General features: G+C 59.5%; 1 protein-coding gene across 35 annotated transcripts in view; it reads right to left on the bottom strand.

The window, feature by feature from the left end:
* CSMD1 (CUB and Sushi multiple domains 1) overlaps positions 1-15,358 on the bottom strand; it is a 574,681-nt gene that overhangs the window by 126,554 nt on the left and 432,769 nt on the right. For all 35 annotated transcript variants that reach the window (XR_014794550.1, XR_014794551.1, XR_014794558.1 and 32 more), the window contains 4 exons: positions 9,463-9,645; positions 5,710-6,036; positions 3,608-3,802; positions 2,582-2,720 (listed from right to left, as the gene is read on the bottom strand). Coding sequence is in view for 3 of the 35 variants with exons in the window: in XM_084878313.1 (XP_084734439.1) it covers positions 2,582-2,720; positions 3,608-3,802; positions 5,710-6,036; positions 9,463-9,645 (844 nt within the window). In the remaining 32 variants the exon portion in view is untranslated. The remainder of the gene's footprint in view (positions 1-2,581; positions 2,721-3,607; positions 3,803-5,709; positions 6,037-9,462; positions 9,646-15,358) is intronic.

Genomic DNA, 15,358 nt, shown 5'->3' with positions numbered 1-15,358 from the left:
GGTCAGGGCTCCATTCCCGGTCAGGGCACAGGCCTGGGTTGTGGGCTGGATCCCCAGTAGGGGGCGTGCAGGAAGCAGCCAATCCATGATTCTCTCTCATCGTTGATGTTTCTCTCACACTCTCCCTTCCTCTCTGAAATCAATGAAGACATATTTTAAAATACCCATCAACCAGATTAGCTTGCATAAAATAGATAGATGGATCGACCAGTAATCAACCATCACTGAAAAATCCATCAGTTTGCATTTTCAAACGATTGTCACCATCCTCTGTTTAAAGCGATGGATGTATCCCGGACAGGGCTGGCCCCTGAGGTCCCAGCCTGGGCACTGGGCTGAGGGTGCAGCCTCGTCTCACAGCTTCAATGTTCTCTAACGCTTCTCCACGATCGGAGTCCGAGCTCAGCAGTGTGGTGCGCAGGGAGCACACAGCGCTCGCGTTTTCCTCAGCCACAGCCCGGGGAGGGGGGCGCACCCTGTGTGTTCCCTGGAGGGCTAAGGCGCTGTGCACGGGTCCGCTCTCCCACGTCCTTTCTCTTCTTCCCCGAGACCGTCCTGGGGAGATGGCCGTGACCCCACCCAAACCGGACAGCAGCATCACGCGCCGTTTCAAGGGCAAACGATTGCCAGGAGAGAAGGCGGCTCCGCCGGAACAGCCCCTGGGCGGTAGTCACCCTCGATTATTGGGAAGCAGTGGCAAGCTGAGCTAAACTAAACTGACACCCGTCCGCTGTGAGACAGCACAGTCCCCGAGCATCCAACCCAGACCCCTGCCGAGGAGGCCCGCCGGGGACACCCGAGGCTGCTGGGAGGGCACGCTGGACACCCCAACCACCACGCTCCCTTCGCTTTAAAACATGGGGTTCCTTCAGATCATTTCTGCCTTACAATCCTCAGGCAGAGTTCATTGTTTGTTTGTTTGTTTTTTAATATATTTTATTTATTTTTTACAGAGAGGAAGGGAGAGGGATAGAGAGTTAGAAACATCTATGAGAGAGAATCATCGATCAGCTGCTTCTTGCACACCCCCTACCGGGGATGTGCCTGCAACCAAGGTACATGCCCTTGACCGGAATCAAACCTGGGACCTTTCAGTCCACAGGCTGACGCTCTATCCACTGAGCCAAACTGGTGTCAGCAGGATTTCATTGTTGAGACTAATGGTACTGTGAAGGAAAAGAGCCACATGCTAACCTGACAAGCTCAGAGGAGGCTTGCGTGGCAGTCTTGCAAACTCAGAGACCTAAAATAACCACAAAAGATGGTTTGAAAATTAAATGTCTAACTACAAACAGGTTATAGTGGGTAGTCATGTCCCAGATATTTCACCTGACAAAGATCAATTTAAATCTTCTTTACTGAGCCCATCTGCCTCCCGGCCTCTGAGATAACATATCTGTGAGATGTCTGGGTAACCTGTAACTTCCTTTTACCCAGGGCCCCTCAGGGCACAACAAATGGCCTCGAGACATTCCCTCATTGTTATTGTTATCAAGTTAATTGTCAACTGTTAATTACGTTAGAGTGTCCTGTATCCATCTCTGTAAAGGAAGCTCAGGTCCATCATTTCACCTTTCACCCTATCCCAGAGGTTTCCCGCTTCGCTCTGTCCCACCTCCCTAATCTAGCACCAATGGATTTCATGTAACTCCCCTCCGTCCCTTTCCTTTGATTGCAATGTATAAATATAGAAATGTAACCCGCCGTTCTCCGGAGCATTATCTCAATCCGTTGAGGTTCTGCTTCCTGGCATATGTCGACAGTTTGGCTCAAATAAACTCCCAAAAATTCTTTACAGGTTTCAATGTTTTTTTTGTTAACAGTACCATGTTTCATTATGAAAAATTCTATCAGCGTGATCATGTTTTAGATGATTAAATGCCTGATCACGCAGCCACGCCCCAGGCACGCAGCCCCATGTTTTAAACCGAAGGGAGCGTGGTGGTTGGGGTGTCCGGCGTGCCCTCCGAGCAGCCTCGGGTGTCCCTGGCGGGCCTCCTCGGCAGTGGTCTGGGTTGGATGTCTCTCTGTGCAGGTGAGTCGCCTGGTCATTCACCTGCCAGCCCTCCCCAGGGCCAGCTCTACACCTGAAGCCACCCTGCAGTTACCCGCCACCGCCACCAGAGGCGCTGCGCCCTGCGCTTCCAGAGGCTGCGAGGTCCGAAGGAGGCCCCTGTGCAATCAGAGAAGCAGCCCTGGCTGGTGAGGCACATACCCGGGTTGTGGGCTCGATCCCCCGTAGGGGGGGCAGTGATTCTCATCATTGATGTTCTCTCTCTCCCTCTCCCTTCTTCTCTGAAATCAATAAAATATATTCTAAACACACACACACACACACACACACACAAAGAACCAGGCCTGGGCACTGGCACTCTGGGCATGGGGGGAGGGGGCCTGGGCTGCCGCCTCCGAACAGAGACTGGAGGCTCACGCTGGAGAACTAGAGGCACCAAGCACGCGCCTCACTTCCTCTGAGCAGACCCTTCGGGGACCACAGGGCACGACCCCATCGAGTCTCGGGGCCATTCAGAGGCGAGCGCCGGGCAGCACCCTCCGGTCCGCCGGGAGGAGGGCGCCCTACCTGTCGAAGGTGATTTTGACCGCCTGTCCTGGCTTTGCCTCGACGATCCACTCGCAGTTGAGAGAGTCTCGGTAGTACCCCGGCCAGCCTGGCGGGAGGATGACCCCGCTGGGCGCGGTCAGGTGGCCGCCGCACGGGGCTGCAAGGGAGAGGGGTCGCAGGTCAGCGGCTGCGGGATCCAGCCCCAGGGGGGGCCGTGCAGGAGGCAGCTGATCGATGATTCTCTCATCATTGATGTTTCTCTCTCCCCCCCCTCCCTTCCTCTCTGACATCAGTAAAAACGTGTTTGTAAGAAACCCCTGTCCCTGTTCAGGGTGCTCTGCGGGTTTCTCGTGGGCAGGCCGTGGGGGTTCGCACGGGGTGACCGGCTCCAGGGGCGGGTCCTCCTGCGCAGGAGCCGCCCGCGCCGAGCGGACGGAGTGTGCAGCCGAGGCCACAGGGAGGGCGGCCTCTGTGGCGCCGGGCGCGGCGGGTCTACTGGGAGCGGGAGGCCGTGGGCGTGGCCTGCACCCCCAGACCCCAAGTGCCTGGAAGGAGGGGACACCGGGTGCAGGCCACGCCCACTCGGGGAGGAAGCTCCCCAATCGCCAGGGAGCCCCCAACACGGCCAGGCTGGCAGGGCCCCCACGGCCTGTACGGTCCCCGAGGCCGCCCCAGGGCGTGTCTAACCAGGCGTGTGCCCGTGTGGTCTAAGCCCAGCGTGTCCCGTGTGCCCTGTGTGCCCGTGTGGTGTGTGCCCATGTATTGTGTGCCCATGTGGTGTGTGCCATGTGTGCCCGTGTGCTGTGTGCCCATGTGTTGTCTGCCCTGTGTGGTGTGTCCCCTGTGTGGTGTGTCCCCTGTGTGGTGTGTGCCCTATCTGCCCATGTGGTGTGTGCCCTGTGTGCCCAGTGCCCTGTGTGCCATGTGGAGTGTGCCCTGTGTGCCCAGTGCCCTGTGTGCCCAGTGCCCTGTGTGCCCAGTGCCCTGTGTGCTCAGTGCCCTGTGTGCTGCCCGGCCCGTGTGCGCGCCACTGCGGGCACCCACCTTCGCAGCGCGGCACGGCGGCGCTCCACACCACGTTGCCGTCCTGCAGGCCGCAGGTGATGGCCGCGGAGCCCTGTGTCCGCACGAAGCCGTCGTCGCACTGGAAGGTCACCGAGCTGCCCAGCAGGAAGCGGTCCCCGGAGCGCTGCCCGTTCACCGGGATGCCGGGGTCGTGGCACTCGTTCTGGCCGAACGCTGGCGGGGAGCGGGGTCACTTAGGCCACAGGAGCAGCCCCTGTGCCGGAGGGCATGCCCGTGCCAGCACCGCCCCCTCAGCCCTCTCCTCCTGCACACGGGCCACACAGCGTCTGCTTGCAGTGGGACGGGGCGTGGGGCATGGCCACCCGGGAGCACCAGCCGTACCTCCCTCTCAGGGACAGAGGTGGTGGGTGTTTGGACACATTGTGGTCGGAGTCCCGGCCCCTGTGTGGCTCCCCGCCCACCATGGGCAGTTCACCCTGACGGGCAGTGCCCGCCCTCCCGCACAGAATGCCGAGAGGCTGTCCCTCCAGTGAGAGCAGCCCTGGCCACGGCTCAGCACCGAGCCCCAGAGAAGCCGGCAGCCAGGGCCTCCGCTCTTAGCCTGCCTGCCCCTCTTCCACAGCCGGGCAGCGGGGCCCTCCATAGGGCCCATGTGCCAGGAGAAGTCAGAGGGAAGGAAAGGGAAGTTAGCTGTCGCATCAGAGTTCACCAATGCCACCGTGTCCCAGTGGGCGCCTGGCCCAAACCCTCCCCTGTCCCTCCGCCATTTCTTGTGGATGGAAGTGCATAGGCGATGGGTGGGTAAAGATGACAGGGAGGGAGAGAAGGAGAGAGAGTGGAGGGAGGGAGGGAAAAAGGGAGGGAAGAGAAAAGACATGTGAGAGACTCAGTCCTGACTACAGGGGTGACCAAGCCAAGAACCTAGACAGAGAGGTGTGTTTTGCGGTTCCTGGGACAATGAGACATGGCTTTGCCGTTCTCATGATGTTCATTGAGATTATAAACCCTCTGAGGTGCCCTGGCCATTGGTTGAGCATCATCTCCTGCAGCGAGAGGCGCTGGTCTGGCCCGGGGTCAGGGGCATGCCCAGGTAACAGGCTCCATCTCCAGTGAGCGGAGGGGGTGCAGGAGGGAGCTGAGGGATGACTCTCTCGTCATTGATGCTTCTCTCTCCCTCTCCCTTCCTCTCCCGACCAGACCAATAAAGACATTTAAAAACCAGAAGCAGACACCAGCACAGAGCCACTGCGGCCCGGCCCTGCCCGCCCCCTCACACACACACACATACACACACACACACACAGTCACACACTCACATACTCACTCATACACACACTCACACACACACACTCTCACACACACGCAAGTGTGCACACACACTCACACACTCATACACACTCACACACACATACTCACACACACACTCATACACACAAACACACACACACTCACACACACACTCACACACACTCATACACACACACACTCACACACACACACTCACACACACTCACACACTCACACACTCACACGCACTCACACACACTCACACACTCACACACACACACTCTGACACACACACACTCACACGCACTCATACACACTCACACACACACACTCACACACACACACACTCACACACACACACACTCACACACACTCACACACACTCACACACTCACACACACACACACTCACACACACACACACTCACACACACTCACACACACACTCACACTCACACACACTCTCACACACTCACACACACACTCACACACACTCACACACACACTCACACTCACACACACTCACACGCACTCATACACACTCACACACACACTCACACACACACACACTCACACACACTCACACACACACTCACACTCACACACACTCTCACACACTCACACACACACACACTCACACACACACACACTCATACACACACACTCACACACACACTCACACACACACACACTCTCACACACACACTCTCACACACACACACTCATACACACACACACTCACACACACACACACACACACTCTCACACATACACACTCACACACACACACACACACACACACACGCGCGCGCGCGGAGCAGTGCGGGCACTCACTGGTGTAGGTGATGTTGAAGCCGCGGCCGGTGTTGGAGTGGTCGGACTGGAACTCCAGGCGCACCACGTGGCCGCTGCTGGCCAGCTGGGCGGGCACCTCGTTGCCGGAGAAGGTGCCGAGCACGGCCACGTCGGCGCCGCCGTCGTCCTTGACGGCCAGGAAGTCGAACTGGGGCTCCACGTCGAAGTCGTGGAAGAGCAGGTGCACGCGGCTGCCCGGCTCGGCAATGACCAGCCACACGCAGTTCATGTTGTTGCCGTACTCCTCGGGGTAGTTGGGCGACAGGATGACGCCCGAGGCCGCCGTGAAGTTGAAGAAGCAGGAGACTGTGAGGACAGAGAGGGCTCACGCACCGCCACGGGGCCCGGGCACAGAGCTGGCCCATGGGGGGAGGGCCTGGGGGGAGGGCCCGGGGGGAGGGCCCGGGGGGAGGGCCCAGGGGGAGGGCCCGGGGGGAGGGCCAGGGCACAGAGCTGGCCCCGGGGGGAGGGCCAGGGCACAGAGCTGGCCCCGGGGGGAGGGCCCGGGGGGAGGGCCCGGGCACAGAGCTGGCCCCGGGGTGAGGGCCCGGGGTGAGGGCCCGGGGGGAGGGCCCGGGGGGAGGGCCCGGGCACAGAGCTGGCCCCGGGGGGAGGGCCAGGGCACAGAGCTGGCCCCGGGGGGAGGGCCCGGGGGGAGGGCCCGGGCACAGAGCTGGCCCCGGGGTGAGGGCCCGGGGGGAGGGCCCGGGGGGAGGGCCCGGGGGGAGGGCCCGGGCACAGAGCTGGCCCCAGGGGGAGGGCCCAGGGGGAGGGCCCGGGGGGGTAGGGCCCGGGCACAGAGCTGGCCCAGGAAGGGGAGGGCCTGGCCTGTCCCTCAAGGGCCATCCCGCTACTTAAATGGCTAATTCCGGACCATCACACTGTCTCTTTCCCAAATTGGAAATGGGGTATTTCATGTGTGGGGGGGCCCCCCGAGCCGCATATCGGGTCTAGTAATAATTAATGTCGTTTTTAAACATTCGTTTAAAATCTTGCTTGGCGTTGACTTGTATTGACATAACCTTCAAACACGTGGTATCTACAGAACGTGTGAAGTGCAATTAACAAGTTTTGCTTGAAAAAGTTTGTGTTTGGTTTGGTTTTTGTTGCAAAACTAGGGCTAAGAAGATGGCGGATGAAGAGCATATTCGGCACTGCATGCTTTACAAGTTCCAATTAGGAAGAAAAGCAAGTGAGGCTGCAAAAAACATCTGTAGTGCTCTTGGTCAAGATGCAGTTAGCGCCAGAAAATGCCAGCGTTGGTTTGAGAAATTTTGCGAGGGAAATTTTTCGTTAGATGACAAGAGTGGTCGAGGCCGTGTGTCCAATTTTGATCAAGAAGCTCTTCAAGCTCTTTTGGTGCAAAATCCTCAAATTACCCAACAAGAGCTTGCGACAACTTTAAATTGTTCACAAAAAACAATTGTTGACCGACAACAACCGTAATCAAAGAGTCACAATTTGCAGTTCGCTCCTCTCTCGTCAAAACCGTTTGGCATTTTTAGAGCAAATTGTTACGGGAGATGAAGAATGGGTGCTGTATGTTAATTTGAAAAGGCGGCCTCAATGGTTGGACAAAAATGAGGCTTCGCAGCCCACGTCAAAACCTGACTTGCATGTGAAAAAAGTGATGTTGTGTGTTTGGTGGAATTTTAAAGGAATTCTTCATTATGAACTTTTACCATCTAACCAAACCATTACAAGTGCAGTGTATAGTGCCCAATTGGAAAGGTTAGCCCAATAAGAGAAAAAGAACCCGCGCTGATTAATCGGAAGGGCGTAATTCTTCACCATGATAACGCACGACCGCATACTGCAAGAATCACTGCTGAAAAACTGTGCCAGTTGGAATGGGAAGTTCTCCCTCAACCTGCATATTCTCCTGATATTGCCCCTTCCGATTACCATTTGTTTCGTTCTTTGCAAAACTTTCTTCTTGGAAAAAAATTTAATAATGAAGAATGCCTCAAAAATGCATTGACCGAATTTTTTGCATCAAAATCACAAGAATTTTACAACAGAGGGATTAAAATACTTCCTGAGCATTGGGCACAAGTAGTAGAAAACAACGGCAACTATATTGTTGATTAAATTTTGTTGTATTGTTTAAATAAATTCGATTTAAAAAGTATTAGAAAACGACATTAATTATTACTAGACCTAATAGAAGCCCCACAGACTGGGCTTGAACGTGACCCGTCAGATTGGCTGAGACGGGGGGTTGGGGGGTGGGGGGGTAAAAGGGGGAGCAAGGGGGGGGCGGCACCGGCCTTCCTAGTGAGGAGCCTCTGCCCCCGGGAAAGCAGAGACCAGCACAACAGGGGTGTGTGTGTGCGTGCGGGTGTGCGTGTGTGTGTGTGTGTGTGTGCATGTGGGTGTGTATGTATGAGTGTGTCCGTATGAGTGTGTGTGTGCGTGTGTGTGCATGTGTGCCTGTGTGTGAGTGTGCGTGTGTGTATGAGTGTGTGTGCGTGCGTGTGTGTGCGTGCGTGTGTGTGCGTGCGTGTGAGTGCACGTGTGTGTGCGTGTGTGCGCGTGTGTGTGTGTGTCTCGGGAGCCAGTGCCCGGAGTGACAGCGGCTCCACCCGGGCTTCCAGGCCAGTGTTTCACCTCCCACGTCACGTGGGCTTTGCTCATTACCCACGTGTGCCATGGGTCACAGGTCACTCCTGAGAAATGCTGTCGTGGAAAATCAGACCACGTCTGGTTGGAGGCTCTAAAACCCCTGGAAACGTGACTCTGATGAGAGTGTGCTGTGCGCACAGAGACACGGGAGTGTGGGACAGCCTGGCAAAGCTCAGGGAAGGCGGGGAGAGGGGTGGGAAGAGATCGGCCAAAGCCCTCGTCTGCCTGTAAGTATCACCCAGGGACACAGGCGGTGGGGAGGGGGTGGGGGGAGGTGAATGCTGGGAGGGGGAAGGCGGGGGGGGGGGCGGTGAGGCCAGGAGAGGGCGCAGGCTGGGAAGGCCGGGGTGGGGGGTAGGGCATGGTGGGGGGAAAGCTGTGCGAGGGGAAAGGGGGGCAGCCCAGAAGAGGTCACTGGGGAAAGGGGTATAAATAATACTTTCCACAATAAAGATTTAAAAATAAATAGATAAATATAAAATAAAAGTAAGAAGGGAATGTGTACTGAGAAATCTTCCTATTCGGTGTTCCCAGAAGTGTGCACACACTCACAGCTGGCAGCCCAATCGATCTTTCTCTCTTTTCCGATGCAAGCCCCTGGCGTTAACCACAGTGTGCACACATTTGGGGGGTGGGGCCGTGTCTGTGTACTCTCCTCTCACGGAGGGAGCACCTGCTGCATTTATTTTTAACCCTAGGGGGAGGCTTTGTTCTCATCCCACATAATCTCACCTTCACGTTCTCCCATCGCTCTGTTTCCTTACAAACAGGACCTGGTCTCAGTGGCTCTGAGGTACCATCTCCCATTTGCCAGGACCGCTGGCTCAGGAGGAGGGGGCAGGGGTCAAAGAATCCACCCGCCCCCAGCCCTGCTCAGGGTGCCTGCTGGGAGCCGGGCTGGGACCGCGTCTTTCCGGCAGATTCGCGGGCGCACTGACTGGCACCGGTGACGCCAGTGCCCGTGAGGTGAGGGACCAGGCAGGGTGAGTGAGTGAGAGAGGCAGGGGCGGGCGTGAAGAGCGGCCACGCCCTCAGTGAGGCTGTCTCAGCCCGGGACCCCCCCCCCCCCGCCCCCGTGTTGCCCCCCGGGCCGGCCCCGGCACTCACACACGCAGCTGGGCTTGTTGCCGGACCACTGGTTGTTGCGCTGGCAGGTGATGGTGCGCTCGCCCACCAGCTCGAAGGCGGCCTGGCACTCGAAGGTCAGGGTGTCCCCGTGCAGGAAGCTGCCGCCCGCGCGCCGCCCGTAGGCAGGGACGCCGGGGTCCCCGCAGCCGCCCTTCTCGATCTCTGCGGGGAGGGACAGACGGACGGTCACACGGAGCGCGGACACAGACACGTGGCGGGCGTCGCTGGCCTCCACGTCATGTCCATCCACAGCTTTAGCCAGGGGCCTCGGTGCGCCCACATTCAGGCACCAGCGCGGGCGGAGGTGCCGGGCACACGGGAGAAAGGGACTGACCGAGGGTCTCAGACACACGCGTGGCCACGGAGGAGCTCAGGAGGCCCGTGTCAGGATGAACACGCGAGCCAGCCCTCCTGGCCACACGCCGCCTGCTCCTGGCCCAGGGCCGCCCCGACGGCAGGCCCCGCCTCGTTCTAATCGGGCGGCTCTTGGCGACAGCCCAGGAGAGAGCGAGAGCCCCTCCCCTGAGCATTGTGGCCCCCAGGGTGCCGGACCCTCTCCTTCCGCGGGGCAGAGCCCAGCGAGCAGACGAAGGAGCACACGCGTGGACTCCGTTAGGAGAAGGTGAGGGCGGAGCCCTCTCCCCGTGGACGCCCGACCGCTGGGGCCGGACGTGAAGGCCGAGCTGAGAGCCCCGCGCGGCCCCGCCCGCCGCCAGCGCTCACCGGACGCAGCCGCTGGAGCCCAGCACCCCTCAGGGAGCCTCCTCCGGAAGGTCAGGGGTCAGCCTGCTCTGGGAACGGGGCGTGGACGGGGAAGGCAGTGTGCACGCACGCCCGGGGCTACTTCATTTGGGGGGAAAGGACAACATGGCTGAAACGCATCTAATTCCAGGGAGGACCGGGGTGCGAGCCCAGTGCGGGCCGAGGGGAAGGCGAGGCAGGGGGTGTGGCTGCGCCCCATGCTCGGTGCTGCAGGTCAGCTGCAGCCCGGGGTCTGCAGACCGGGCTGTAAGCAGGGGGGGCTTCACAGGAGCCCCAAAGGAAACCACGGCAACCGGCCACACTGAGGACCGGCCATGGCCGGCCGCCCTCTGCTTTCTCGAGCAGCAGAGCCAAAGGGACAGAAGCACACCAAGCGGGCACGGGGTGCAGGCTCCCACGTCACCACCCACAGGGGCCATGGAGCACAGAGGCGCCCCTCCCGTCACAGGGCCGAGGGCCCGGGTGGCACACGGAAGGACGGGCGGGGGTTCCGGCTGTGGCCCTGACGGAGCACAGCCAGGCAGGGCCAGGCTGGACCCGAACCCCGAACGCCCCGGAGGCCTGAACCACGTCTCTCCCACCGACACCGCCAGCAGCCTGGCCCATCACCGACAAGAGACGCGCCTGTGGCCTCGAAGGACCGGAAATGTCCCAGGAAAGCAGCCCAGGCCCTCGGGGCAGGAAGACGGAGCCCAAGAGCTGTACTACTATATGTCATACCTAAACCCGTGGCCGGCAAACCGCGGCTCGAGAGCCACAGGCGGCTCTTTGGCCCCTTGGGTGTGGCTCTTCCACAAAATACCACGGCCTGGGCGAGTCTGTTTTGAAGAAGTGGCACTAAAAGAAGTTTAAGTTTAAAACATGTGGCTCTCCGAAGAAATTTCAATGGTTGTGCTGTTGCTATTTGGCTCTGTTGACTAAGGAGTTTGCCGACCGCTGCCTTAATAAAATTAAAAAAAAATTAAAAGTGATGTTTGGCCCTGGCTGGTGTGCTCAGTGGATAGAGCGTCGGCCTGCAGACCCAAGGGTCCCGGGTTTGATTCTGGTCAAGGGCACGTACCTCGGTTGCCAGCCCACCCTGGCCCGGGCCCTGGGCCTCATGCAGGAGGCAACCAACCAGCGTGTTTCTCTCACACCCATCGGGGTTTCTCTCTGTCTTTCCGTCTCTCTTCCACTCTCCCTAAAAATCAGTGGGACGATGTCCTCGCGTGAGGATTAAGAAAACAGAAAAGGAAAGTAAATGAGAGTGCTATTTGCACAGCCAACGCAGAGCACTGGCCACAAGACACTGGCGGATTAGAATGAACTGAGCTCCACGCACAGCGCCGAGCCCGCGGAAACCACAGCGCCCAGCCACCCGGCCCCCTCCCTTCACCGACGGCCGGCCGCTCGCTGGCCCGGGCGCAGACGTTCCGCTGTCTTGCAGCTCTAGCTTCCAGAATAAAAATGGACATGTGAGTCTTTGAGTTATTCTGGACAGAAGTGGGGGGTTCAGCAGAGATAAATTTAGAACGCCAAATTGGACGAACGTGGCCGTGGCTGGGGTGACTCACACAGCAGCCACGGGGGCGGGGAGAGGGAGAGCATGCGGAGTGCGGCGGGCTCAGGCCGGCTTCCCGGTGCCCCCCCTTCCTGGGTTCTGCCCTGAGAGCCAGCAGCCCGGCCTCTGAGGAGGAGGAGCTGGCCGCGGGCAGGTGCTCTCTAACCTGCCGGCTTCCCAGGCCTGCGGATTTTCTTGTTTCTAAGCACATGTGCATGGCTGCTGGGATGACAGCGTTCTTGGCAGGAAGGAAGCAAAGATGGAAACAAACAGAGAGACGCGCTGAGGCCACTCCAGCGGAGGAGGGCCTGTCCTCCCAGATCGGGCTAATGCGGCTGCAGGGGGGCTCCTGGCACCAGGAAGGTTATGTGTAGCTGTTCTCGGTCCACTTGGGTGAGTCCCCTCTGTTCCCGAGGGGAGCCGTGGCTGGCTGAAGGGTATTTCCTCCCCCGTCCCCCTGTCCCCCAATATCCATCAGACTCCTCATTCTGGGATGCAGTGTCTGCCTGCCGAGTGCTGAGCCGCCTTTCATTCCCGGGAGAAGTGACACCACATTCCCGAGAGGCCCGGACCACCCTCTCTTCTCAGCGACGCCTCCGTCACGCCGACACGGGGTCCTGAGGCTCCACGGGGCCTGGCCGTGGCCTCTCTCCCTGGTCCCCGCGGACTGGGACTGCGAGAGCCGGCGTCAGTGCTCCTCACAGACGGTTTTACTGTAGGCCGTTGTTCACATGGCTCAGCCCCCTAGGAGCCAACATACTTTGTTTTAAAATGATAACTGTGTGCTTAGGTGACATGTTTTTAGAATCCTCACCAGAGGACAGGTGCCTTGCTTTCTCTTTAGAGAGAGAGAAAGGGAGAGAGAAAGAGAGAAAAACATGGGTGTGAGAAACATCCACTGCTGCCCCCCACATGAGCCCGGCACGGGATCCAGCCGCAGCCATCCTGGTGTGAAGCCACAGCCTGCCCCGCCGAGCCGCCTGGCCGGGGCTCCGGACAGCTTTCCAGAAGGAAATCGGGGGCCGTGTTTCTGCCCGATGCTCCCGGAAAGCCTGAGATGTGCACCAGGGAGAGGTGCTTTCCACCACCGCCTGCCCTTTGAACAAAAAGGGAACACACCGGCTATCCAGGCCAGGGCATGCTTCACAGTGAAAGGCTGAATGACCTCCCATTGGCTTGGAAGACTGAATGAATGAATTACGCCCCATCCTGCTACACTATGGAATGTGGTAGCAAGACGAGAGAAGGAGAGAGAGAAAGAGAGAGAGAGAGAGAGAGAGAGAGAGAGAGAGAGAGAGAGAGAGGGAGGGAGGGAGGGAGGGAGGGAGAGAGAGAGAGAGAGAGAGAGAGAGAGAGAGAGAGAGAGAGAGAGGAGGTATGCAATCAGAACAATGCACCAGCGGGTGCTCTTTTTCTACAAACAAATGGCAGGAATAAAACACAGATGGGACACAGGATAAACCAAGGTGTTCTCAGCCTCCCCCACCAGCCAGTCACTGAACAGGGACATTCTCTACCACTGCGGTCCCAGAGCCTTCGGGGGGCCAGAGAGGGGGCCGCGCTCTCCTCTGGCACCAGTCTCACAGGCAGAGAAGAGGGGTCTGGGCCTCACAGGTGGAGAAGAGGGGTCTGGGCCTCACAGGCTGAGAAGAGGGGCCCGGGCCTCACAGGCAGAAAAGTGGGGTCCGGGCCTCACAGGCGGAGAAGAGGGGTCTGGGCCTCTCAGGCAGGCAGAGAGGGGTCCGGGCCTCACAGGCGGGGGAAGAGGGGCCCGAGCCTCACAGGCAGAGAAGAGGGGTCCGGGCCTCACAGGCGGAGAAGAGGGGTCCGGGCCTCACAGGCGGAGAAGAGGGGTCCGGGCCTCACAGGCGGAGAAGAGGAGCCGGGGCCTCACAGGCGGAGAAGAGGGGTCCGGGCCTCACAGGCGGAGAAGAGGAGCGCGGGCCTCACAGGCGGAGAAGAGGGGCCCGGGCCTCACAGGCGGAGAAGAGGGGTCTGGGCCTCACAGGCAGGCAGAGAGGGGTCCGGGCCTCACAGGCGGAGAAGAGGGGCCCAGGCCTCACAGGCGGAGAAGAGGGGCGCGGGCCTCACAGGCGGAGAAGAGGAGTCCGGGCCTCACAGGCGGAGAAGAGGGGTTTGGGCCTCACAGGCGGGCAGAGAGGCGTTTCTCTGCGACCCCACGGCACAGGCACTGACAGGGGTGAGAGGTCACCGGGCGGGGGACACCCTCAGCCCCCAGGCAGGTGTCCGGGGCCCCGTCTCCGACAAAGAGGAAGCCATCACACAGAGCGGGCCTCCGGCTCGGCTCGGCTCAGCGGGGCGATGCTCAGGGCCTCCCACGCGCTGTGGCTGTGGTTTAACCGCAGCGGCCCCGGGGGTGAGGCCCGGGGAGGAGCCTGGAGGAGGGGGTGCCATCGGGGAGACACTGCAATCAGCCCCGTGGACAAGCCTTTCGACGGGGGCACAGGAGTCACGGGCCACGGAGCCGGCCAGGCTTTCTGATGGATTTTCACAAAACCCGCAGGAACGAGAGCAAAGATACACACCTCGGAAGAAAAGCCAAATAACAAATAGTAATAATAAAAGGAACATCAATGGCAACGGAGGGCTCACATCCTTCCTCAGGGCGTATAATTCAGCTCTGTGTGTGACAGCAAAGGGAAATCATGTAATTCCGATCCATCGTGCTGACGGACGGGGGGAGAATGCATGGAGGAGGCGATGACAGGCTGGTGTGGGGCCGCTGGGAGAGGAGGAGCAGTCACACCCGCCTTCTGGGCCGGGGGGCGGGGGGTGTAATCCCATTTCCAACAGGAAAGTGAAAAGTTTGGGGAAAGAGCCGTCAAGTTGAAACGGACTGAAAGCTGATGTGAAAGCCTGTCGCCTGGAATTGCCTTTCAGACAGGCAATCTTCTCGGCCTCGGAGAGGGGGCGGGAGAGGGAACGGAGGGGGCGGGAGAGGGAATGGAGGGGGCGGGAGAGGGAGAGGAGGGGGCGGGAGAGGGAACGGAGGGGCCGGGAGAGGGAACGGAGGGGCGGGAGAGGGAACGGAGGGGGAGGGAGAGGGAACAGAGGGGCGGGAGAGGGAACGGAGGGGGCGGGAGAGGGAATGGAGGGGGCGGGAGAGGGAGAGGAGGGGGCGGGAGAGGGAGAGGAGGGGGCGGGAGAGGGAACGGAGGGGGCGGGAGAGGGAGAGGGAGAGAGCAGCCTGTGTGGATGTGTCTGCAAAAGCTCTGTGAGGCCACGGAGAGACCACGGGAAGCAAACCCACTCCCAAGCCATCCCTGGAGCTGCCATGAACTCACACCTTTTCCTTAGGCCCGTGGTCGGCAAACTCCTCAGTCCACAGAGCCAAATTCCAACGATACAACCATTAACATGTCTTCGGAGAGCCACATGTTTTAAACGTAAACTTCTTCTAACGCCACTTCTTCAACACAGACTCGCCCAGGCCGTGGTGTTTAGTGGGAGAGCCACACTCAAGGGGCCAAAGAGCCGCCCGTGGCTCGAGAGCCGCACTTTGCCCACCACGGCCTTAGGGGACCGTGCCTGTTTGAAACCACAGGGAGTCAC

The sequence above is a fragment of the Pipistrellus hanaki genome, assembly GCF_964339955.1.
Source record: "Pipistrellus hanaki genome assembly, chromosome: 3".
Lineage (NCBI taxonomy): Eukaryota > Metazoa > Chordata > Mammalia > Chiroptera > Vespertilionidae > Pipistrellus > Pipistrellus hanaki.
This window is presented reverse-complemented; position numbering and strand designations above follow the sequence as displayed.